Source organism: Trichechus manatus, unplaced genomic scaffold (genome assembly GCF_000243295.1).
Source record: "Trichechus manatus latirostris isolate Lorelei unplaced genomic scaffold, TriManLat1.0 scaffold00031, whole genome shotgun sequence".
NCBI lineage: Eukaryota > Metazoa > Chordata > Mammalia > Sirenia > Trichechidae > Trichechus > Trichechus manatus.
In genome coordinates, this window is record NW_004443967.1 from 7,827,033 (window position 1) to 7,852,012 (window position 24,980).

Here is a 24,980-nt window from a genome sequence, read left to right on the forward strand (position 1 = left end):
GATATCCAGTTATGCCAGCACCATTTGTTAAAGAGACTGTCTTTTCCCCAATTAATGGACTTTGGGCTTTTGTCAAATATTAGGTGCTCAAAGGTGGATGAGCTTATATCTGGATTCTCAACTCTGTTCCATTGGCCTATGTATCTGTTGTTGTACCAGTACCAGGCTGTCTTGACTACCATGGCAGGATAATGGCATCTACAGGAGAATCACTTTGGATTCAAAGATACAAACAGATTGAAATAAAAGGATGTAAAAAATTATCACGCAAACACCCACCACAAGAAACCTAGAGTTGCTATATAGTATCAGACAAAACAGACTTTAAAACCAAAAAAAAGTTATTAGAGATAAAGAGAGACATATAACAATGATAAAAGGGTCAATCCATTAGGCAGATACAACAATTATTAACATATATGCACCTATTAACAGAGCACCATAATACATGAAGCAAAACTGACAGAAATGAAGGCAGAAATAGACAATTCAACAATAACAGTTGAAGACTTCGATACCTCACTTTCAATAATGGAGAGAACTGGGAAGAAGATCAACTCTGAAATACACTATAACACTAAAAACCAACTAGACCTAAAAGACATCTGTAGAACACTCTACCCAACAACAGAAAACAGATTCTTCTCAAGTGTACATGAAACATTCTCTGAGACAGACCATGTGCTAGGCCAAAAACAAACCTCAATAAATTTAAAAGGACAGAAATAATAAAGTATGTTTTCCTACCATACATCTGTGATCTTAACTACTGCTTCTTAAAAGTTGTTAAAAGGAGAAACAGTTACAAACGGTTGGATCTGAAGACTGTGACTTAGCGGAGTAGAGGGTTGAGGTAAATACTGCTTCTTATTACAAGTCCTTCTATTCTTCTTAATTTTTAAATTATGTGAATTAACTGAAGTAAAAAGACAGATGATATCAAATGTTAGAGAGAATGTGAAACTGTTGATGTAGACTATTGTGACTGCTTTGAAAAATACTTGGCAATATCTACTAAATTTGAACAGATGTGTACCCTATGACCCAGCAATTCTACTCCTAGATGTATCAAATAGAAATGTACACAAATGCTTACAAAAGACATGTATAAGAATATTCATAGCAGCACTACCCAACTATCCATCAACAGTAGAATGGATATACTGATGGACAGTCACACAGTGGAATACTACTCAGCAAATATAACAAATGAACTACAAATAATATTCTCTCTCAAAAATACTGTTGAATCAAAGAAACTAGATAAAAAAATGAGTCCACACTGTATGATTCAATTTATATCAAGTTCAAGAACAGGTGAAAGAAAAACCAATGATGTTAGAAATCAGGATAGTAGCTACTCTAAGGCAGAGTGGAAGAGGGTAATGACTGGAAGGTGGCATGTTGTTGTTAGCTGCTGTCAAGTTGCCCTTGACTCACGGTGACCCCATGCACAATGGAAAAAAACACTGCCTGATCCATAGAGTTTTCACTGGCTAATTTTCAGACAGCTTACCAGGCCTTTCTTCCTACTCTGTCTTAGTCTGGAAGCACCACTGAAACCTGTTCAGCATCATAGCAACATGCAAGCCTCAGATGACAGATGCATGGTGGCTGTGCATGAGGTACACTGGCCAGGAATCAAACCCAGGTCTCCTGCATGGAAGACAAGAACTCTATCACTGAACCACCAATGCCCTCTGGAAGGTGGCATAGGAGGGGCTTTTGGTTGCTGGAAATATTCTATTGCTTGTTCCAAATGATGGTTACATGGGTGCGTTCACTTTGTAAAAATTCATTGAGCTAAGTTTTTACAATTAGTGTACTTTTCATGTGATGGGTTATATTTTAGTAAAAGTTTAAAATAAAAAATTAATTTTAGAAATGTGCATTACTTCAATAAAATTTAAAAACAATTTTTAAAAAAAATTCCTATTCTCACCTAAGAGAGAAGCCAAGCCTTTTTTCTCATATGTGGATCTGAGAAAATCTTCTATAACTTCTAAAACATGTTTTTGCTCTGACTAAAATGTTTCTTCACAATTGTGTCACAAGCACCCTGAATGCCAGCTGGTAACATTCCCATCACAAGCTAAGCAGTAAAACTGTTTGCAAACACTGTGGATTTTCAGAGAAAAAGGGTTTACTATGAACTCAATATAAAAACATTCCACGGCCTAGATCTACTCTTGACTTTAGTATTGGCTTGTGTAACTTTGACCAAGTAATAAATCTGCTAGCGCTTTCAGTTCAAGGAAAGAAAAAATTTTCCAACAATTAGAGCAAATCAAAAAAGGACATAAGCTGCCTCAATGCACAGCAAGCCTTCAATCTGGAGAAATATTCAGGTGAAGGTTGGATGAGGATTTATTAAGGAGGGAAGGTGTTGTGAAATGGATACAAAATTTAGAATCATACAAACACACAGCTCCAACTTCATCACTTATAAAGTACACTTGAGCTATAATTTTTTGTTCAATAAAAGGAAGGGATAATATCTGCTTTTTCTGTTACCTATGGAAGGATGAAAACATTAATTCATATGTCAGCACCTTTTAAACTATAAGGTATCATATAAATGTTATCTGCTAAACACAAATAGAATTCTTTAAATCTAAGGAAGATTCAACTCTATCACCTCTGAGGTGCCTTCCAACTTAGTCTAAGAAGATTCTGTTCCCTATTTAGGGGCACATGTTCTATTTACCACACCCATATATGGAGGCCTCAATTTATGGCATGTATGAAGCACTCTGAGGCTTTAAGAAAAAGCATTATTACTTTTTTTTTAAAGTAGCTTTTTTCTACATAATAATAACAACATGATTTTTATCAATTGATCAATGACTGGGAGAGATGAAAGGGGAACTTTAGACATTATCCAGATCAAGCTCCTCATTTTCTGTAAGGTAACAAAGGCCCTGAGAAGTGAAATCACTTGCCCATACAACTAATTATTAGCAGACCTATCACTGGAACTAAGATAGCCTGACCTCCATTTCTTTATACACCTGTTGTTGTTAAGGTCCCTGGGTGGTGCAAATGGTTGGCTCTCAGCTTCTAACCAAAAGGTTGGCAGTTGGAACCCACACTGTGGCACCATGGAAGAAAGGCCTGGCAATCTGCTTCCACAAAGATTATAGCTAAGAAAACCTTACGGAGCTCAGTTTTACTTTGTAACACGTGGTGTTGCCATGAATTGGGATGGACTCGATGGCAACAGGGTTTTTGTTGTTGTTGTTAGTTGCCATCAAGTCAGCTCCAACTTATGGTGACCTTTTGAATAATGGAATAAAATGCAGCTGCACCATCTTCATGATTGATGTATACCTATACTAACATTTACCTAGCATTTATGCACCAGGCTTTGTTCTAACGGCTTTACATATACTATTAATTCATTTAAATCTTACCACATGCATGTGAGAATATTTCTACAGAAAAAAATTTTAGAAGCAGAATTACTGGTTCAAGGAGAACGTACAACTTAAAATTGTCTTCCAACAAAGCTAGACCAACTTAGAGTCCTATGAAAAAGGTATAGATACATACCCATTAAACCCAGTTGCTGTCCAGTAGAGTCAACTCCCCACCTCCTCTACCCTCTAGTACCTGCTTCCTCATCTGTATTCTAAAAGCACTTAATACACACTTCTATTATACCACTAATCATCCTGTTTACATACTTGTCTCTGTCTCTCTAGCTCTCCTCACACAGCCCCCTTCTCCCAACTAAACTGTGAGTTGTTTGAAGAAAAGAAACCTACATTATAGGAAGTATAGTATAGCACGGTGATTAGTACAGTGCTTAGCATAATATAGCGATTAAAAGTGATAGTGATCTGTATGCTGAGCATATAATCCGAGACGCTGGACCATATGAAGAAGAACAGGGCATCAGGATTGGAGGAAGACTCATTAACAACCTGCATTATGCAGACGACACAACCTTGCTTGCTGAAAGTGAAGAGGACTTGAAGCACTTACTGATGAAGATCAAAGAACATAGCCTTTAGTATGGATTACACCTCAACATAAAGAAGTTAATAGTGATCTGTATGCTGAGCATATAATCCGAGACGCTGGACCATATGAAGAACAGGGCATCAGGATTGGAGGAAGACTCATTAACAACCTGCATCATGCAGACGACACAACCTTGCTTGCTGAAAGTGAAGAGGACTTGAAGCACTTACTGATGAAAATCAAAGAACATAGCCTTTAGTACGGATTACACCTCAACATAAAGAAAACAAAAATCCTCACAACTGGACCAATAAGCAACATCATGATAAATGGAGAAAAGACTGAAGTTGTCAAGGATTTCATTTTACTTGGATTCACAATCAATACCCACGGAAGTAGCAGTTAAGAAATCAAACGATGTACTGCACTGGGCAAATCTGCTGCAAAAGACCTCTTTGAAGTGTTAAAAAACAAAGATGTCACCTTGAAGACTAAAGGTGAGCCTGACCCAAGATATGGTGTTTTAAACTGCCTCATATGCATGAGAAAGCTGGACAATGAATAAGGAAGGCCGAAGAATGATCACCTTTGAGTTACTATGATCACCTTTGAGTTACGGTGTTGGCGAAGAATATTGAATATACCATGGACTGCCAAAAGAACGAACAAATCTGTCTTGGAGGAAGTACATACAGCCAGAATGCTTCTTAGAAGCAAGGATGGTGACTATGTCTAACATACTTTGGACATGTTGTTAGGAGGGACCAGTCCCTGGAGAAGGACATCATGCTTGGTAAAGTAGAGGGTCAGCAAAAAAGAGGAAGACCCTAAACAAGATGGAATGACACAGCAGCAGCAATGATAGGCTCAAGCATAACAATGATTCTAAGAATGGCGCAAGACCGGGCAGTGTTTTGTTCCGTTGTACACAGGGTCACTACGGGTCAGAACTGACTCAAAGGCACCAAACAACAACAGTGGTTAAAAGAGCAGATTCTGGAGCCGGACAACTTGGGCTGGAATCCTGTTCTACCACTTCCCAGCAATATGACCTTGAGCAAACTCTTTCTAAGTCTCAGTTTCCTCATCTACAAAAGGAGGATAATTATACATACCTCACAGTGATGTTAAAAGGATAACATGAAATAATGAATGAAAAGTACTTAGCACCATGCCAGCAAACACTAAAAAAATATTAGTTACTGTACAGCTTAAATCTCTGGAATTAAATTGGCTGGCACATAAACTGGTGATATACACATAGATAAATGGATATATACACACATACACATATATATGTGTATTTTTCCATCTCCACTGAAATACAAAACCTACTTAATGATATGAAACACAGCTTGACATGACGTAACTTTTAATTATACCACAATATTTGGAGTTTTCTGAAAATCTTCGGAAGTTTCTAGAATAAATTCCGTAAAGATTTCCTTGATTCCTCTGGCAGTGTATCATCCTGGTCTGCTCTATTACAACCTCTTTTTTAAGCAATTATATGCATGTCTTTTCTCTTTTCCAAGACCACAGGTGCCTTAGGTCTTAGATACGATAGTGTCTGGGTCTCATTCCTCTTTACTGAACATAGGGCCTTGCTCATTTTAAAACAAATACAGTAATACCTGTGAAAGCTGGAACCTGTGTAAAGTAGAAATCTGTCAGAGAAGGAAAACTGAAATATTTTCCACTAATAGGGAGTGATAGAAAAGCGGTAAGACTGCACTCTGTCAAATATGGAAAACTTAAAAGAGACCCAGAAAAACAAGATAGTCCCATTAAGTTCCAGCTCTCACAGGTTTCACTGGAAATGTTTTCATTTTTTATCCACATCTTTTGGGGTAACTTATTCTCATTGGATTTGGTATACTTCCCTAATCTAGTCAAAGTTTAATTTGTAAGCTATCATTGATTCATTCGTTTTTTAATTCCCTAGTAAGAATTTCCTGTAGATTTTTAGAAGCAACTGTGTTGAATCTGGAATTGTCTAACACTGAACATAATTTTCCATCTTAATGTTATTAAATAAGTTTAAAAAAAAACCAAGAACAATTCAACTTGAAAAGTATCACTAAAATTATAAAACAACTAAAACAAATACACTTACAAACACTAATCTATTCCATAGAATGTTAAATATAGAAGAGGAATCTACACATATCACCCAATAATTTAAATTCTTTCATTTTACTGATGAGAAAAATGGAAACTAAAGAGATTAGAGATATGCCTGAGACCTAGCTTACAGATCTGAGTCTAAAAACCCAGGTACACTGACATCCAAGCCAGCATTCTTTTAGAAATAAAGTTAAACGTACTGAACAATGTTATCCATTTTTGGTGAAAGTAATGTTGTTCTTAGTTTCAACATCTTACAAAAACTAAGGCATGCTGGTGTGATAACTGACATAATATGGACTTTACCATCAAAGCAGGTATTCTTACTAGGAGGTGGGGAGAGAAGAGTAGGGAATCAAGAAGGAACAAAATGAGAGGAGAAAAATTAAAAATAAATCAGATAGTTTTTCAAGTCATAAAGAATTATTATCGAGATTACTGTTCATAGGAAAAACATAAGAGTTCATGTTAGCCTCGTTTGAGGTTTTGGAGTACCCCCTGCCCGCGACACAAAATCTTTCAATACTTAGATTCAAGTATTTTAAAATATACCCAACCTGTTGCCATCGAGTGGATTCCAACTCCTAGCAAGTAAAACTGCCCCACAGGGTTTCCTAGGCTGTAATCTTTACAGACACAGACTGCCATCTTTCTCCTGCGGAGCAGCTGCGGTTAGCAGCCAAGTGCTTATGACTGTGCCACCAGGGCTCCTTTGTGGAAAATCAATGCTATGCAAAATAAGCCAAAAGTCTATGTTAATAAAATTGAAAGAATCAGGGAAAACTGAACGCTAACTGGGTATTAAATGTCATGAAGGAATGACTGTTAAAATTTATCTTGTTTGCTGTTGTTGTTAGCTGCCATCGAGTTGGCTCTGACTCATACAACCCCACGTACAACAGGACGAAACCCTGCCTGGCCCTGAGTCATTTTCACGATTATTGGTATGCTCGAGCCCACTGCTGTGGCCACTATGCATTCTGAGTGCCTTCTAACCTTGGGGGCTCATCTTCCAGCACTATATCAGACAATATTCTGTTGTGATCCATAGAGTTCTTGTTGGCTAACTTTCGGCAGTAGATCAGCAGGCCTTTCTTCCTAGTCTGTCTTAGTCTGAAATCTCCACTGAAACCTGTCCACTATGGGTGACCTTGCTGGTATTTAAAATACCAGTGGTATAATTTTCAGCATCACAGCAACACGCAAGCCACCACAGTATGACAAGCTGACACATGAGTGGTGGCTTTACGCATTACTATTAATCTCCACTGATGTATCTCACAACCATTTTTTAACAGCCATCATCTCTGATCTTTGTCTTTACTCTGATTTTCTTCTCTTGGGTTTTCTATTACTTCTCCTTCACTTCTCAGCTTGTTTGATGAGGCAGTATGAACTAGTGTTTAAACACACAGGCTTTAGTGCCACTACTTGGTTTTGAATTTTGGCTCTAACACTCACTAGCTTTGAGACCTTGGGCAAGTTACTTCAACTTTGAGAGCCTCTGTTTCTTCATCTGTGAAGTAACATAACAACAACACCTGTCTCCTAGGGTTGTTGTAAGGATTACATGAGAAATTTCACATAAAGCATTTGGCACCCTGAGGTGCTCTAGAAATGTTTCCTATTGATCTATTTATCTGTATTAAGGCTGGCTTCCTACAGATATGCCAGATATCATGCTCCTTTCCTTCCACAAGGAACCATTTCCGGAGCTCAGCATTCACCATGTATGATGTTCAAGCTCTTAGCTGCTTGTCTTCCTCTGGTTTCAGATTCCACGTGGCCATGATTTTAGTCCCTACACTAGCTGATATTTTTAAAAATTGTGTCCTTTGACATGATATCAACTTGCAAGTACAAGGAAATGTATTAACAAGAGCCAGTATACACCCCTACCTTAGTTATCAAACCTTTCTACCTCTGCAGCATTAAGTTTTATAACTAAGGCTTATATTAAACTGAATATATTAAGAAACTGACTTGAGGAAAGCCACAGAGAATTGTTGTATTTATGTAATTCCTTGGTGTGCACTATGCTGTCAAAATCTATACTTGGGAAAATGATTTTAGTTTATGCACCAATTCCCAGTCAATGCACCTCATGTGCAGTCACCACCAGTCTGTCAGTGAGTGGAGGCTCGCATGTTGCTGTGATGCTGAAGAGGCTTCAGCAGGCCTTCCAGACCAAGACGAACTTGGAAGAAAGGCCTCATGATCTACTTCCAAAAATCAACCAGGGAAAACCCTACGGCTGACAACTGTTCAATCCACAACTTATCATGAGGATGGCGCAGGACCAGGTAGCATTTTCTTCCGTTGTGCGGGGGTTGCCCTTGAGTCTAGGGTCGACTCAACAGCAAATAACAACTCCTAAGGAAAAAAAAGTACTCTTGAACATTTATGAAACAAATAACAAGGATAACAAATCCTGTTAGAAAAAAAGTTTTCCCCCATTCATCCTATTTAATATGAAATGCTCACTTTCATCTAAGTACCTAAGTTCTGCACTTACAGGCCACAAGCAGAATAATCAAGATCTAAAACGCCTAACAACTTTCCAAAGTGGTTTTACATACACACTGAACAAAAGAGGGATAACAGAGGCGGCAGGTCCCTCATAATAGAACTCAGATAGCTGGTGGCTCAAAGGTGAGTCAGTGTTAACTGATATCTTATGTACCAGAGAGATAAGGTATCAAATGAGACAGCTGCTCAGGGAACCAAAGTAACTCTCTTGACTATGTCTGGTAAATCTCATATATTTTTATGTTCATCACAGCCGACAATGTAAGGGTCCTTTACCATCACCTATGATCAATTAAATCCAAATTATCAGCCCTTACAAAGCAAAAAATAGGCAGAACTATGAGAACTGGCCTTAGATCCAAACCCCTTTCTCTACCAGCTTCCCACAACACATACCTTTGAATAAGAGAATATAAAACTAAATCCAATCTACCACTTTTATATGTTCCTAGCACTTTTGTAAGTTACACAATACTTTCATACACATTCCTGATTCTCAATATTCACAACAATGTATGGTTTTATAAGCTTTATTTTACATACGAGGAAGGCTGAGGAAGCATCAGTGGCTTGTGTGTGATCACACAGTAAGTGGTGTAGTCAAAACTGCAACAGAGCACTCAACCCTGTGCTCCTTAAAACACCAAGGTGTGCAAGTAATATTACATATCAACTGAAAATAATACATGTAACTAATATTCATGAGGGCTGATGCGGAAAGTAAGGCAATGGTAGTTCCTTTACATACGGTAAAAAAATAAATAAACTTCATGTTAGACCAGTGATTCTCAAATATTTTGATCTCAGGATCCCTTTAAACTTTTAAAAATTACTGAAGACACTAAATAGCTGTTGTTTATGTGGGTTATACTTATTGATATTTATATTAGAAATTAAAAATGATAAAATTTTTAAACATGAGAATATATAAGTTTGTATTCCATTAGCTGTCAGGGTGATGACATCATGGCATGTCATGTAGCTTCTGGAAAACTCCACCGTACACTTTTGAGAGAATGAGACTGAAAAAGGCAACTAACACCTTTGTATTATTATGAAAATAGTTACATAGTTTTGACTTGGTGGACCTCCCGTAAGAGTCTTGGAGGCCCACAAGTGTCCCCAAACCATACTTTCAGAACCTTTAAGTTAGACAATAACAATTATTTGTCATAGCATGTCTTCTTAAATTCTAAATTGTAACTCTCATTACCTTAAATGTTTCTCCCTACCAGATTAAAAAACTAAACTAAACTAAAACAAAAACTACCCTGAAGGAAGAACTGTTTTATATTTTCCCTCTTAAGACAAGAATTTCCTTTGCAGTACATATGTCCTGGACAAAGATGTCAAACACTTACTGAATAAATTGATTCTTTTCTAGTAGACGGGGAGGCAGAAGGGGGATAGAAAACATCTTAAAGCCAAATTATCACCTCCCTTCTATGATAAAGACATGGACAATAAAGTAGATAATACAGAGGACTGGTCTTCTTAAGCCAGTTAGATGTATCAAACAGACAAAACACCTCCATTCCAACTATGAAATAAGGAACAGCAAAAGATCTAGACAAAAGAAAACAAGGAGACAGTTGTTAAATACTTGGAGGTTCTAATGGTCCAGCTTTCTCATTTTTCTCTCTCCAAATATCAGAAGTCAAATGTAAATGATTTTAATATCTGTTATTTCTGCTTCTCTTAGTTCATAAATTACCCATCAAAGGTTGGAGCTTAAAATTACATGAAAATATTTTTAAAACAATTTTTACCTGCATATTGAAAGAAATCCCTATATCAGACCTATGTTTTTACCCACCCCCACATCCACGTAAGATACAGCCTGCAGAAATAACAGGAAAGTGAATAATAAATAATGCTACTTTACATTTATATAATTATTTTCTCTAACAACTTTTAAAACATATTAATCTCATTCAGTCTCAAAAACAAGTTGCATGACTTGCCCAAGGATATGCTAAATCAACAAATCAACAGCAATTCCAGAAATAAGATAGAAGTCCCTCATCTTCTAATGCTACTGTTTAAGCGTACAAGGCCAAATTACTTTTAAGAAAAAGCTTAATAGCACAGAGCATCCCCAACACCCCAGTGATTATCACCATAGAGCTTAGTTCAAAAAATGTTTGTTGACTGGCATGAATCTCAGAATTATTCAGTCCAGATAAAATCCTAACTCTGTAGTACTAAAAAGTTCAAATATTTTGAGAAAGTAATTTACTCAAATATTTTAAGTAATTTAGTAAAATTGGGCTATAATTTAGACAGACTGAACTCACGGGCTTTATTTCAGGCTAAGATGGTCAAGAATTTTCTCTTTACATTTCACTGATCTAAAAATTACCAAAACCCACTGCCTTCAAGTCGATTCCAACGCACAGCGACACTATAGGACAGAGTGGAATCGCCCCACAGGGTTTCCAAGGCTGTAATCTTTACGGAAGTAGACTGCCACATCTTTCTCCCACAGAGCAGCTGGTGGGTCCGAAATGCTGGTTAGCAACCAAGCGCTTTAACTACTGCCCCACCACGGGTCCTTAATCTCAAAGTATCTGTACTAAATGCAAAATATCTGTACTACCATCCACTTCAGCATTAGTAAACAAAAGGACATATATTTTACTACAAAAATTTAGCTGAATTCTTCCCATGTCAACAGTCTGCCGATCTGGTCCTGATTAAGATCTGTCTTAGTCATCTAGTGCTGCTACAACAGAAATACCACAAGTGGATGGTTTTAACGAAGAGCAGTTTATCTCCTCACAGCCAAAGTAGGCTAAAAGTCCAAATTCAGGGTGTCATCTCCAGGAGAAGTCTTTCTCTCTCTGCCGGCCTTCTCATCAGTGTTCCCCCGGACTAGGAGCTTCTCGGCGCAGGGACCCCTATCCAAAGGATGCACTCTGCTCCTGGCACTGCTTTCTTGATGGTATGAGGTCCCCCTATGTCACTGCTCACTTCTGTCTTTTATATCTCAAGAGACTGCCTCAGGACACAACCCAGTCTTGTAGATCAGGTCCTCCTTACTAACACAACTGCCACCCATCCTCCCTCATTAACATCATAGAGGCAGGTTTACAACACACAGGAAAATCACACAGTACCAGGAATCATGGCCTAGCCAAATTGATACACACATTTTTTGGGGGACATAATTCAAACAAGATCCAAATAGTTAAATACTGAGAACTTATAACCTTTAAAAATATTGAAACAGACCAAACATCATCTGTTCCAAATTTTACAGGAAATAATATTATATTAAATAATGGTGAGAAGAAAATAAGATTTTCAGTGCATTACAGAAATCATTATCGTTCAGATGAAATTAGCTACAGTCGAATGGCTCTTACTCCAGCCACAGAAAGTTTCACAGAACTAAAAGCTCTGAATTATTTACATCCTTGACCAAATGACTAAGCAAGCACGACTGTGTAGTCAGCAACCACAATCATCCTTAGTAATGAGTGTTAGTAGTATAATCCAGTATGTAGGAAAATCTATTGTGTGAAAAGGACAAAAAGTCATATAACACAAACACCAGATGCACTGTTTAGTAGATAGTGATGTCTGCAGGAAATCCTGGTATTTAAGAACAGAACACAAGTCATTTTTCAAGATACGAAATCTTGTAGTCAGCTATGAAACAGAAATAATAGTATCTCCCTATTATTGCTACTAACAGTATTATATTATTATACTTACAGGGTCGCTATGAGTTGGAGTCAACTTGATGGCAACGGGCAACAGGCATTATTGCTATTTAGAGGACAGTGGTGGCTCAGTGGTAGACTTCTCGACTTTCATGCAAGGAGACCTGGGTTCTATTCCTAGCCAGCAGACCTCAAACACAGCCACCAGTCTTCTGTCAGTGGAAGCCTGCATGTTGCTGTGATGCTGAAAAGGTTTCAGTGGAGCTTCCAGATTAAGATGAACTAGGAAGAAAGTCCTGGTGACCAACTTTAGAAAATCAGCCAATGAAAATCCTATGGGAGCACAACAGTCCAGGTGGGGTCAACTCAATGCAGCTAACAACAACAACAACATTATTGCTACTTAAAATTTCACAGGAAAAAACAATAGTCGTTTATAACTGTAGTTATACAGGCAGGATGCTAAACTGATACTAAGAAAAAGACCATTTCTAAATATAACTAGGTCACAAATACCTGTTATAACGGCACCAAAACCAAAAACTAAACCCGTTGCCATCGAGTCAATTCCAACTCACAGCAACCCTACAGGACCGAGCAGAACTGTCCCATATGGTTTCCAAGACTGTAATCTTTACAGAAGCAGATTGCCAATCTTTCTTCTGTGGAGTGGCTGGTAGGTTTGAACCACCAACCTCCCAGTTAGCAGCCCAGCGCTTAACCACCACACATATACCTTACCAATTACACCAATTAAGTACACATCAGGGTACTTAATACAAAAGAATAAACTCAAAACATTTTTACTATGCTCATCAGTGTTTTAAAGTACATATCAACGAGAACTAATTACGCTGGAGAATAGGGAATTTTTATAAAGTTATATAAATTAAAGTCCTGACATTTCAGTACTCCACCCACCATATCATCAGCTCCATTCTCCCTACAACACATGAAGAATTAAGGGGCATAAATACACAATGCATTGATTAGAGAAGAAAAATGTGTTCTAAAGCATTCTGCTGATCTCATGAAAATTGATAATTATGCACCAGATCAGTGAAAACAAGTTTGTTATTCTGTATCAGTCTAAGGAAAGCATAATCTACAGTTAATCAATATTGACCTTTCCTAAGAATGTGAAATTAATAAACAAGGTTTCTGGAGTGTCAGGGAAAGCTGCAAACACATTTGTGTTTAGTTTTTTGTTGTATGTGGGAACGAGGAGACAGTGGCCACACGGCCAGGACAGACCTTAAAGTCAGTGTGGTGAACTGCTGGGGACTTCAATTAGCATAGTTCACCAGTGTACGCCAGTGTATAGACATCAGAGAAGGAGGTGTTCCTCTTCAATACTGATTTTACGAACAGTGTTGGTTACATGTCATCAGCCTAACTCGTTCATGACAACCTTCAGCCATTAACAAAAAAGGTATTCTTTAGACAGACAAAATTCAAAATCCCAGCACTTTAGTTACAAGGCCAAGCTCACTTTGTAAAAACTTCATCAAGCCGTACACTGAGGATTTAGTCAAGTTTTCTGTATATGTTCAAAAAAAGTTTGCATAGAAAAAAAAAATTCAACATTTAAAGAACAAACTTATTTTTTTATATAGGATGATCAAAAGGAAATATTTAAGCAGGGACCTGAACAAAGTGAGGAGTTAGCTCTCTGGATATCTGTGGGAAAAGCATTCCAGAAGAAGGAATAACAAAGGTCCTGTGATGGGCACACGCCTGGAGTGTGAGAACAGCCAGGAGGCCAGTATGGCTGGAACAGACCAAGGGAGAGGAAGAGTGGTAGAAGATAAGGTCCAAGTTGGAGAGAATGGCCAAGAGAAAAGCAGTGAATGAATGAGTTACACTTACAGATCAATCTTCTGGATCACATTTATAATATACTCCCATCCTATTACCAAGAAAAGAGACAGACCACCTCTGTATATAGAGTCTTGTATAACCGTTAAGGTCGGTGGTTTGAACCCACAAGTCACTCTGCTGGAGGAAAATGTGGCAGTCTGCGTCTGTAAAGACTACAGCCTTGGAAACTCCATGGGACAGTACTACTTTGTCCTACAGGGTGGCTGTGAGTCAGAATCAACTCAACAGCAATGGAAAAAAAAAAAGCAGTCTCTACCTTATCACCTGCAGTTTTACTTACCTGAAGGTAAATAGTTAACATTTATAACGCATTTTACCCTACTATAAATACAGTAAGTATGCAGTTTTATGTCCTTCTTAGCAACCGGGCAAGAAAGATTTTGAAACTACTCTGTAAAACTTCTGCTAATCACCAGGTAGTTGGCTTTATGGCCTTCTAATGAAATGTGATGTGTTCTGACGCCAAGCCAAAAAAATGTCAGTAGGGCCTATGACTCTGAGGAAGGAAGAAAGTGATTTAATAGTACTTGTTTCCCGGTGACATTGTTCTGAGGAAATGGAGAACATGCTAGGACGAAATCCTGGGTAGGTATTTAACTTTTAAACAAGGTATTTAGTGGCAGATATTTTAACTTGAAATGTCAGATCTCTTTATCGAACTATTGTTTCAGAATGCCTCTATCTGCTATAAAAAATCCTACCAAGAGAAAAAAGAAAAGGAGACACGTTACACTTTCTTGGGTAGAGAGAAAGTTACCCTTCCCCCAGCTTTTTTAGAAAACCTGAGCCACACAAATCCCTTACACATTCTAAGAAGGCAAGTAAAATTATGAAGTGTTTAATATTTATTCTAGCATGTCAGTTTTAGTTATATTTATGACAAAAACTGGTATCCTTCTGTCCCCATTTACTTTTCAACCTGGAGTCCAAGGACAACTACACAGGCTTCAAGGGAACTATAACTTTCATGAAATTAAATGAAAATTTGTTTACGTATTTTTCTGCAGAGAGTATCCGGAGCTTTCATTAGCAAAGTATCCAAAAAACCAACCTGATTGCTGTCGAGTCAATTCTGACTCATAGCGACCCTACAGGACAGAACAGAGCTACACTATAGAGTTTCCAAGGCTGTAAATCTTTATGGAGCACACTGCTACATCTTTCTCCCACCAAGTGCTTAACCACTGCACCACCTGGGCTCCTTTAACAAAAGATGTTGTTGTTGTGGGCCATCAAGTCGATTCCGACTCACAGCAACCCTAAATAAACGATAAAACAAACCAAACCTACTGCCGTTGAGTCAATCATCTTTCTCCCATGGAGCAGCTGGTGGGTGAACCGCTGACCTTTCAGTTAGCAGCCAGGTGCTTTAACCACTGCACCACCAAGATCCCTTAAGGACACGACCCCCCAAAAAGGTTTAAAAGTATCTTTAAATGTAGATGCATATAAAAAACCCAAATCCATTGCGGGAGAGTTGATTTCAACTCACAGCGACCTTATAGGACAGAGGAGAACTGCCCCATAGGGTTTCCAAGTCTGTAATCTTTAGGGAAGCTGAATGCTACATTTTTTTCCTGCGGAGCAGCTGGTGAGTTCAATCTTACAGTTAGCAGCCAAGCACTTAACCACTGTGCCACCAGGGCTCCGGTATATGCATAAATGACCTTTTAAAAGGCATTTAATAAGTTTTTTTTTTTTTTTAAGGGTATAGAGCAGGAGTTGGCAAACTTTATTTTTCTGTAAAGAGCCAGACAGTAAGTATTTTGGGATTTGTGAGTATATATGATCTGTTGAATATTCTTTATTTCTTCTTCCTTTTTTTTTTAACAATTCTTTAATTTTAATTTGTGGGCCTAACACCAGTAGTCTGCAGACCTCTGGTTTAGAACAGCTGGTTTATCTCTGTAGAAATAACAGAGCATGGGCTTTGTGAGTCCAAGACTGTTTTTTATGACCTTGAGAAAGTCACTACCCATACCCACCCACTGCTGTTGAGTTGATTCTACTCACAGCAACCCTATAACCCCTCCTAAATCTCAATTTTCCACATCTATAAAAATGAGATACCAACCTCTCCCACACAGTAGTTGTAACTACTAAGTGAGGTAGCATGTGTGTGGAAGTGCCCGCCACGCAGCCTGGCACAGAGTAAGCAAGCTTATTTGATTAACCCCACCCCTGTTTCATACGATAGATCATTAGTAATACTTGTAATACAATATTAAGTGCTTGATCGGGCATGCTCCTCCAATACAATCTACTTTATTATGATCTGCTTTGGCTATTTCCAGAAACAAATTGAGGCTTTCCAGGATAGCCAATACCTGTACATTACTGATTAGAATCTAACAGCCTCCTCATAATTAATCTTCTCCCCTCGATGTGTAAATCAAATTTACAGAGTGAAGATTTAATTTATCAATACACTATTTTCCATTTAAAGTGTCTTAAGCACCTCAATCAAAACAACTCAAAGCAGCTTAAGAAAATCCAACGTGTAAGAAGTAAAACCAGTGCTAAACTGCAGTATACTTAGTCAAGCGCATTAACGAACTTACGACTGCAGTACATTATTATATAACACCATAGTAATCAGCTGTTTGCCTTTGCAGAAATCTCTTCTTTCTGTTCCTTACAAAACTGAAGGTCTTAAATATATCCAAATGCCATTTAGGTACCGTAAATTTATGGTATTATAAGGAGCCTTAATTGTTCTTTATTTCCCCAGAAAGACTAACTTCTTGAAAGCACGAACTATGTTATAACCATTTTTATCACCTTCACCATACCCACCACCAACACTACGTATGCTAGTCTTCAATTAGTACTTACTGAAATGACTTTTTAATATGACTTAATTATTCATTATCTCTAAGAATCTTGCAATTTTATTTATATAGAGATGTGGAAACAGATTTCATTTGAGCAGTAGTACAACAAAAGCACAACAGCTAAACAAACAAAAACCTACTACATTAAATTACATCATTACTCTGGGACTGCAAGAGGATTACACTAATGTCATTGTCTTAGCTCTTCCAAAGTATCAAAGGTTAGTTGCATTTCCAACCTAAGTAAAGACACCTTTTAAAAGTTGTCTATATATAGAGAGAAAAATAAGCATGAAAGAGCAAGTGAATGAACAATAAACCTAACTTTACAAATGATTTTGTCAGCTTTCAGTGAATTTACTTTGAAAGTTTTTGAGAAGACAAGAACTACCAAGAACATCTGTACCTCTGAAAATCAGTTAAAAAACAAACAACTATAATTAACATTAAGAATAAATGTTTTTCTACCTCATCTCAGAGGACCAAGGAAAAAATCACTCAATTTACAAACCACATTATAAAGTATGAGACTTTGCAGTCCAACTCTAATTTAGTTCTCTGAAATGAGTGGTATAGCTAGAGAAGATATAGCTAAAAATAAAGATGTTAAAAGGCTCTGCCTAACTAAATATAGCCTTGACTCCGCCTTTAGTGGGGACAATGGTTTTCCTCATTCTCCTGTCACTAAGAATATTTGAAAAGTTTCCACTAATACATATCAGAATGTTTTTCACAAGTAAAAGAACAGAACAACTGGTTATGACAAAAGCAGTTCAGCAGACATTCCATGGACTAGAAAACTGAAGTTTCCTCCAAATATTTATTGGTTCCATACTCATTCATTACATTCAAATACACAAATAATTCAATATGTAATAATTACATACAATTTTTTAAATTATAATACAATTTTTCCATTATAATACAATTTTTCAAATATTATAATGTTTTACAAACTGTGTTAGTTGGCTAAAATGAAGTATCAATCAGCTGAGTACCTAGAAAGCAACCACATGAGCTACTTAGCATCTCCAGGTGAAATATCAGGAACTGGCAGTCTTGATAGACTTCACTTTAGCAACGTGAAAAAGGAAAAAATAAACGGAGGGGAGAAGAGACAACAATGCTAATTGGCCAAATATTTCTGTTATGCAATAACTGAAAATGCCAAAGGATTCTAAGACTCACTACAATTTTCTGTGCTGCTTTAGCTGCACTAAGTAGATTTACCCACCCACTGCCAAGTCGAGTCGATTCCGACTCATAGCAACCTACAGGACAGAGCAGAAGTGTCCCATACGGTTTCTAAGGCTATAAATCTCTACGGAAGCAGACTAAGTAGATTAGGTGGCTAAAACGGATAAACTAGCAAGACCTTCAATTTGGAAACAAAATCTGCTGGATTAAAAAAATAAATGCTATGTGGGGCAGCATTCAAAGATTTAACCTTAAAAGGGATCTCTCCTCTAAAATTTCCAATTTAAGAAAAAATAAACTTTATAATCACACTCTTCTCAGAATTCCTGGTTAATCTGAAAAGATATCCCACGTATACATTATACTGATGCCTTACTTTTAAAAAAATTCATTAAAAACAATGTGGTGTAGTTTAAAAACAAAAGCAACTTGGCTTTATCAGCTGGGTTTCACCTCTTAGCTGACTTTAAGCAAGTTACCTAACTACTCTGTGCTCCATTCCCTGATTTACAAAAAAGAATTAACACTAACCACTTCACTTCTCATTATGAGATTATTGTATGTGTTACATGTAGTGTAATTCATTTTTCTATCTGAAATGTGAATCAGCTCCACATCACCAGTCTAAAATGCTTCTGGCAGAAGAGCTACACAGACAAGAGAACTCAACACCTCCTGAGGCAGTCCTTTTCAATGTCATATTTCAATTATTTTCTTTGAGAAGCTTCCTAGTAACTTTAGCTCCATCCATCACACTCTAGTTTAACTTACAAAGCGTAGTAATTCTAGCTCGCTAGACTCTAAGATCCATAGGGGTGAGGTTGTCTACTCTGTTCAACATTGAAGCCCCAGCATCTAGAACAATGATAGGTAGGTAGACAGTAGGTGTACAATAAATATTTGCAGATTAAGTGATGTGTTCTATGCGGTGTTTACTGATTGACCACTGAGATGCTCTCTGATATAAAGAGCAAAAAGGTGTACAGTTCTAGAGGTGATCATTTAATGTTTAAGGTTTAGAAGCTGAAGTATAACCAAACTCATGCTATGCTTTTTTAAAAATTTCCTGGTACATAGTAAACGAAAAGCAATTTTGCCATACTTTAAATGGCAATGGTCTTCAATGATACAGATGATAAAGCTCCTTCAAATAAACTTCTCAATGACTCCATAACTCTTAGTCACAATTTCTTTCAGATTTAACTGAAATATTAAAATTAAAATTATTTTATTAAAAATTAAATCTCAAAATGATATGCAACCCAGACATATAGACCAATGGAATAGAATTGAGAGTCCAGAAATAAACCCACACATCTATGGTCAATTAATTTTTGCCAAGGGTGCTAAGTCCATTCAATGGGGAAAGAAGAGTCTCTTCAATAAATGGTGCTGGGAAAATTGAATTTCCATATGCAGAAAAATGAAACAGGATTCACGTCTCACACTATACACAAAAAGAAATTCAAAATGGATTAAGGACCTAAATGTGCAAACTAAAACCATAAAATTCTTAGAACAAGCAGAACTAGCTTTCAACAATGGGTTATCTAATACAATAACAAAAGCATAAACAGCAAAAGACAAACTAAATAAATTTCATAAAAATTAAAAACTTGTCTTCATCAAAAGACTTTACCAAAAAAGTAAAAAGACAAGCTACCGTATGGGAGAATATCTTTAGAAACCATATACCCAACAACAATCTAATAACCAAAAATATGTAAAACTCTGACAACTTAACAATGAAAAGGAAATCATAATACAGGCAAAGGACATGAACAGACAATTCACCAAAGAGGAATATTCCAATGGCCACCCAACACATGAAAAGATGCTCAGTGTCATTAGACATCAGAGAGATACAAATCAAAATTATGAGATACCATTTCACTTCCACTAGGATGGTTAAGATAAAAAAAATAGAAAATAACAAATGTTGGTGAGGATGTGGCGAAACTGGAACCCTTATCCACTGCTGGTGGGAATGTAAAATGGTACAGCTGTTGTGGAAAACTGTGGCGATTCCTCAAAAAACTAAAAACAGAACTACCATATGACCCAGCAATTCCACTCATAGGTATATACCCAAAAGACCTGAAAGCAGAGACTCAAAACCAGACTTATACACCAGTGCTCACTGCAGCACTATTCACAATGGCCAAAAGGTGGAAACAACCTAAATGCCCATTAACAGATGAATGGATGAACAAAATGTGGTACATACATACAATGGAATATTACTCTACTCAGCCAGTGGGAGAAACCAAGTCTTGGTACATGCTACAGTATGGACAGAGCTTGAAGACATGCTGAGTGAAATAAGCCAATCACAAAAGGACAAGTATTGTATGACACCTCACTTACATAAAAAGACAAGAAAAGGAAAATGTATGGAGACCAAAGTTTATTAGTGGTTACCAAGGGTGGAAGGGAAGAGGAAAGGGGGAGTTACTGGTGAGGGAAAAATCGCATTGATTAAGGGTAGGGTTGCACAGCCGATATTGTTAATTGCTGTTAATAGGTTGTATACCAGTAAAAAGTTGAATTGGCAAAAGTTGTGGGATAGATATTTATAACAACAACAAAAAAAGAGTAGCTGCTGAGGCTGCTTATGTACAACCAAACACCTCAAAGGATTTGGTTCCTTGGTTCGGAGGTTCAGAGTCATGGTTTCATGAGCCATCCCAGTTAATTGGTCTAATAATGTGTTTAGTGCTTCTCTTCTACTTCCTAGTTCATTGCATAGTGTCTAGGGTCTTAAAAGCAGCCATCCAAGGCATAACAACTGGTCTCTATTCACCTGAAGCGACAAAGGAAGAAGGAGAGTCAGGAATAGGAGGAGGATATGGAATGTGTGGCTAATTGCCTCCAACTGGATGGTGCCCAGCTACCATTACTGAACATTTTGATCAAAGATTCCATGAGAGAATCCTGATCAAAAGGGGGAAAATGCAGAACAGAATTTCAGATTCTTATGGACTCTAGACTTTCTGGAGCTATGGAAGGTAGATGAACCCCTGAAACTACTGCCCTGAGATAATCTTTAAACCTTAAACCAAAAATATCCCCAAACAATAAACAGTTTAGCTTAACTACTAAAAAAGGTCTGCCTTAAGCATTATGCTGTTTTAAGAACTATCTATATGGGATCAAAGTGACAACAGTAACTTGAGAGACAGGAACCTTAGGGGCCTATAAGTTTATGTTTTGAGGGAAGAACAACTCAGAAAAGGAGGGTGAGAATAGTTGCACAACTTGAAGAACGTAATCAGTGTCACTAAACTGTACACATAGAAACTGCTGAACTGGTATTATTTCTCTGTGTATATATTCAACAACAAAATAAATAAAATTTAGGAAAAAAAAGATACGCAACACTCTTGCCACTGGTTATTTTGCAATTAACACCAAGAATAATAATAACAACGCAGTCAAACTTTATTACCTGAAAGCTACCCAGAAAAGAAGAGAATGAAAGTTGTGATAGAATTTCAAAATCTTTAATAACGTTTTTCTCATGACTTTCTTAGCAACACACTGTTATAAATAAACACCTCACTACTTAAACACTAGAGCTCATTTATAATTCAGTCACTTATATTCCAGAGCTTACAGAGTAGGTTTCATGAAGTATGTTCTACTCCACAGAACAGAAAATCAAATACAGTTAACAGCCAGTTCACCAACCTCTGCAAATATATGAAAATATTTCCATTATAAAGTAAATTTCTCCTGTCACTCAACAGTTTTAAGCAGTCACTTTGTGGTTATTAGCCTCAGCAAAACATAATTAGTAAGGTAAGCATGCCACATACACAAATAATAATCCATTCCAAACCCAAACAGAAAATATTTCTTTATTATCTAGGTCACTGATGCTTGAGGCTGTGGTAGAAAATTAGGGATCTACAAGTATGCAACTTCCATCAAAGGACATTGTTGTTGTTGTTAGATTAGGTGCCATCGAGTCAGTTCCGACTCATAGCGACCCTAGAGGACAGAGCAGAACTGCCTCAGAGGGTTTCCAAGGAGCGACTGGTGGATTCGAACTTCCGACCTTTTTGGTTAGCAGCTATATAGCTTGCCGCAGCTCTTAACCACTGCACCATCAGGGCTCCATCAAAGGACATTAGGTAAGGCAAGTACAAAGTCGACATAATTTTGTAATAAAAGATAAAATCCAAAAGGGTCAAACACTTTAATGAATACAAAATTAAGAGGACAGAAAGTGAAAATCTAGCTCTTTAAGAAGAAACAACCATGTATGACCACACGTGACCATCTTTCACTCCAACGGACAGCAAGCCTTTCCAGACCAGAGTGGATGAAGCCTCTAACACTACAAAACTACTTTTCCCCTTCCACTTCTATGAGATTAAAAAACTTGTACACTAATCAAAACAGTAAAATGATCTAAATATACATAAAACTAAGCCATCAGATACAAGACTGCTTTAAAAAGTTAAAATCACTATGTATTTTCAAAATACACCTGCAGGGTGATTTCAAGTACTGTGCGAGAAACTTAAACCACAGAGAAGAAACAGTTTAGGGGTAGACTCTGAGTCTGTGCTACAGAACCTGTCCAAGATGGGCAGATGACATGAAGACAAAATGTATACAGAAGTACAGTATGTGTACAGGCTTCCAACTCCCTTTCCAGTTTGCTGTGGAATAGGATTCCCTAACGATAGCTACTACTTCTGCCCTGAAAGTTGCCCAAGCAGCAAGGCAACCGCGGCTTGCAGTTGCAAAATCTAACAGACCGGGGCACTGAGCACTCTTCATGCCTGTACTCTGTCCAGGAACCGTTTCTCAATGTGGCCAGTGACAGGTTGCCCTCAATGCAGCAACCCCATGCAGAAAGTTTCAACAGTCCCAGAGCCAACTCCTGGGGCTTAGGGTGGACTTTTCCATTTTCAGTATAATAACAAGCTGGACTCTACCCACGCTGACAGCATCTGGAGTGCCCCAGAGCATACAAAAAGCTCTCTAGTTCATATTAATGCCATTTGTAAGTAAATAATGTGTTTGCTACTTGTTTTTAAGCACTTGACTACTAGCCGAAAGGTTGGAGGTTCAAACCCACCCAGAGGTGCCTCGGAAGTAAGGTCTGGCGACCTGCTTTTGAAAAGATCACAACCTTGCAGACCCTATGGAGAGCAATTCTACCCCGCACGCTGTACACATGGGGTCGCCATGACTCGGAATCCACTCCAGAGGAACTAACAACACTTGCCTTGATCTAGAGCCCTGTCCAGATTTGGGAAGATCCTGAAAAAGCAGGGAACTGGGGACAAGCCTCCGCGCTTCCAGCTCGACGCAGGCAGCAGCAGCAGCAGCAGCATCCCGCCGGGGCCCCCGATTCCCAGCAGCCGGGCCCCCGCCGGGGCAGAACCTTCCCCCAAGGCCGCCCCCTCACCTGATCTTATAACTCGGGAGGGTGTGCTTGCGCTTGATGATCTTCTTGAGCTGGTTGACGATGATGGAGGTGAGCTGCGGCATGGGCCGCCCTTCGAACTGGGAGCGTACCTCGAAGTCGATCAGCGGGTCCTCCACGAAGGAGAAGAACCAGTGGGTGAAGGGCACGCGAGTGAGGACGAAGCGCAGCCGCCCCACCACGCGGGACAGCTTGACGAACAGGTAGGCGGACTTGCCGAAGACCAGGTCCACGTCGATGGCCAGGTGGAAGCCCCCGTGGTACTCCACCTCCGCCTCGAAGGCCAGCTCCTCGGGCGAGGCGGCGGGTAGCGCCTCCCCGTCGGGGCCATCTGGCTCCCCGCTGGCCGAGGGCACGACGGGCCGCAGGAGCCGGATGGTCTTGATGAACGGCACCGTCTCGCCCAGGAACACGTCCCGCAGGCTCAGACCCTCCAGCAGGCGCCCAGCGGTCTTCGTCTGCAGCAGCTCCTCGAACTCCACCTTGATTTTCTTGGTGACCCAGCGGCGGGCCAGCGCCGTGTCCCGCAGCTCCCGGAACAGGAACAGGATGGTGGCGTTGAGGAAGTAGCAGGTCTCCCGTGTCGGCGGCGCGGGGGTCTCGGGGGCCGGGGCCGCGCCGCTCTCGGGGGGCCCGCCGGAGGGCTCCTCAGCCCCGCCGCCGCCATAAAGGTACTCCCTCAGGGGCAGGCCTGGCACTGGCTTGATGTAGCGGAAGCCATCGCCCGCGCGGGCGGCCTCGTCCGGCGGCAGCTCCGGGTGTTTGCGGTAAAGCAGCAGGAACTGGGTGAGGAGCGTGAGGAAGGAGCCCAGCACGGCCGACGCCAGGATCATGAGCAGCAGCCCCATCCCGCCACCGCCTCCGCCCGGGCCGCCTGGGCCCCTGCTCCCGCGCTGACAGCGCCGCTTTCTTCACGCCGCCGCCCCCGCTGCCTCCATCTTGAGGACATCGGGCGGCGGGGTCGGGGAGAGCGGCTCCCTGGGCCTCGTCCGGCTGCTCCGGCCGGCGCGGTGCTGCGCCTCAGCCTGCGGCGGCCCGCGCCTCTTCAGGCGCTCCCGGAGGCTGCTGATGTGCTGGTGCTGGTGGTGTGGCGGCGGCGGCGGCAGCGGGGACGGGAGGGGGCGGAATCAGCACCTCACGCCGGCTTCCGCTTATTGGACAAGCTGCACGTGACGTCAGGTGCGGGCTCGCTCCCTGCGGCGACGCCTGGCAGCCGACGGGCGGGCGCGCGCACATGGGTCCTTCTTCACCTCTCGGGGCCCCCTTCCAGCCCCGCCCGACAACGCCAACATTCAGTTCTCAGGCGGACTGCGCAGCGATCCACGTGGCTGTCAC

The 24,980-nt window shown here is 39.6% G+C and overlaps 1 protein-coding gene across 1 annotated transcript in view; it reads right to left on the bottom strand.

The window, feature by feature from the left end:
* The window catches only part of PDZD8 (PDZ domain containing 8), a 68,753-nt gene extending 43,991 nt beyond the window's left edge, over window positions 1–24,762 (bottom strand). The window contains 1 exon segment of the mRNA XM_004391293.3: window positions 23,628–24,762. Coding sequence (XP_004391350.1) covers window positions 23,628–24,493 — 866 coding nt within the window. The 5' untranslated portion in view covers window positions 24,494–24,762.
* Window positions 24,763–24,980: the final 218 nt, after the last annotated feature.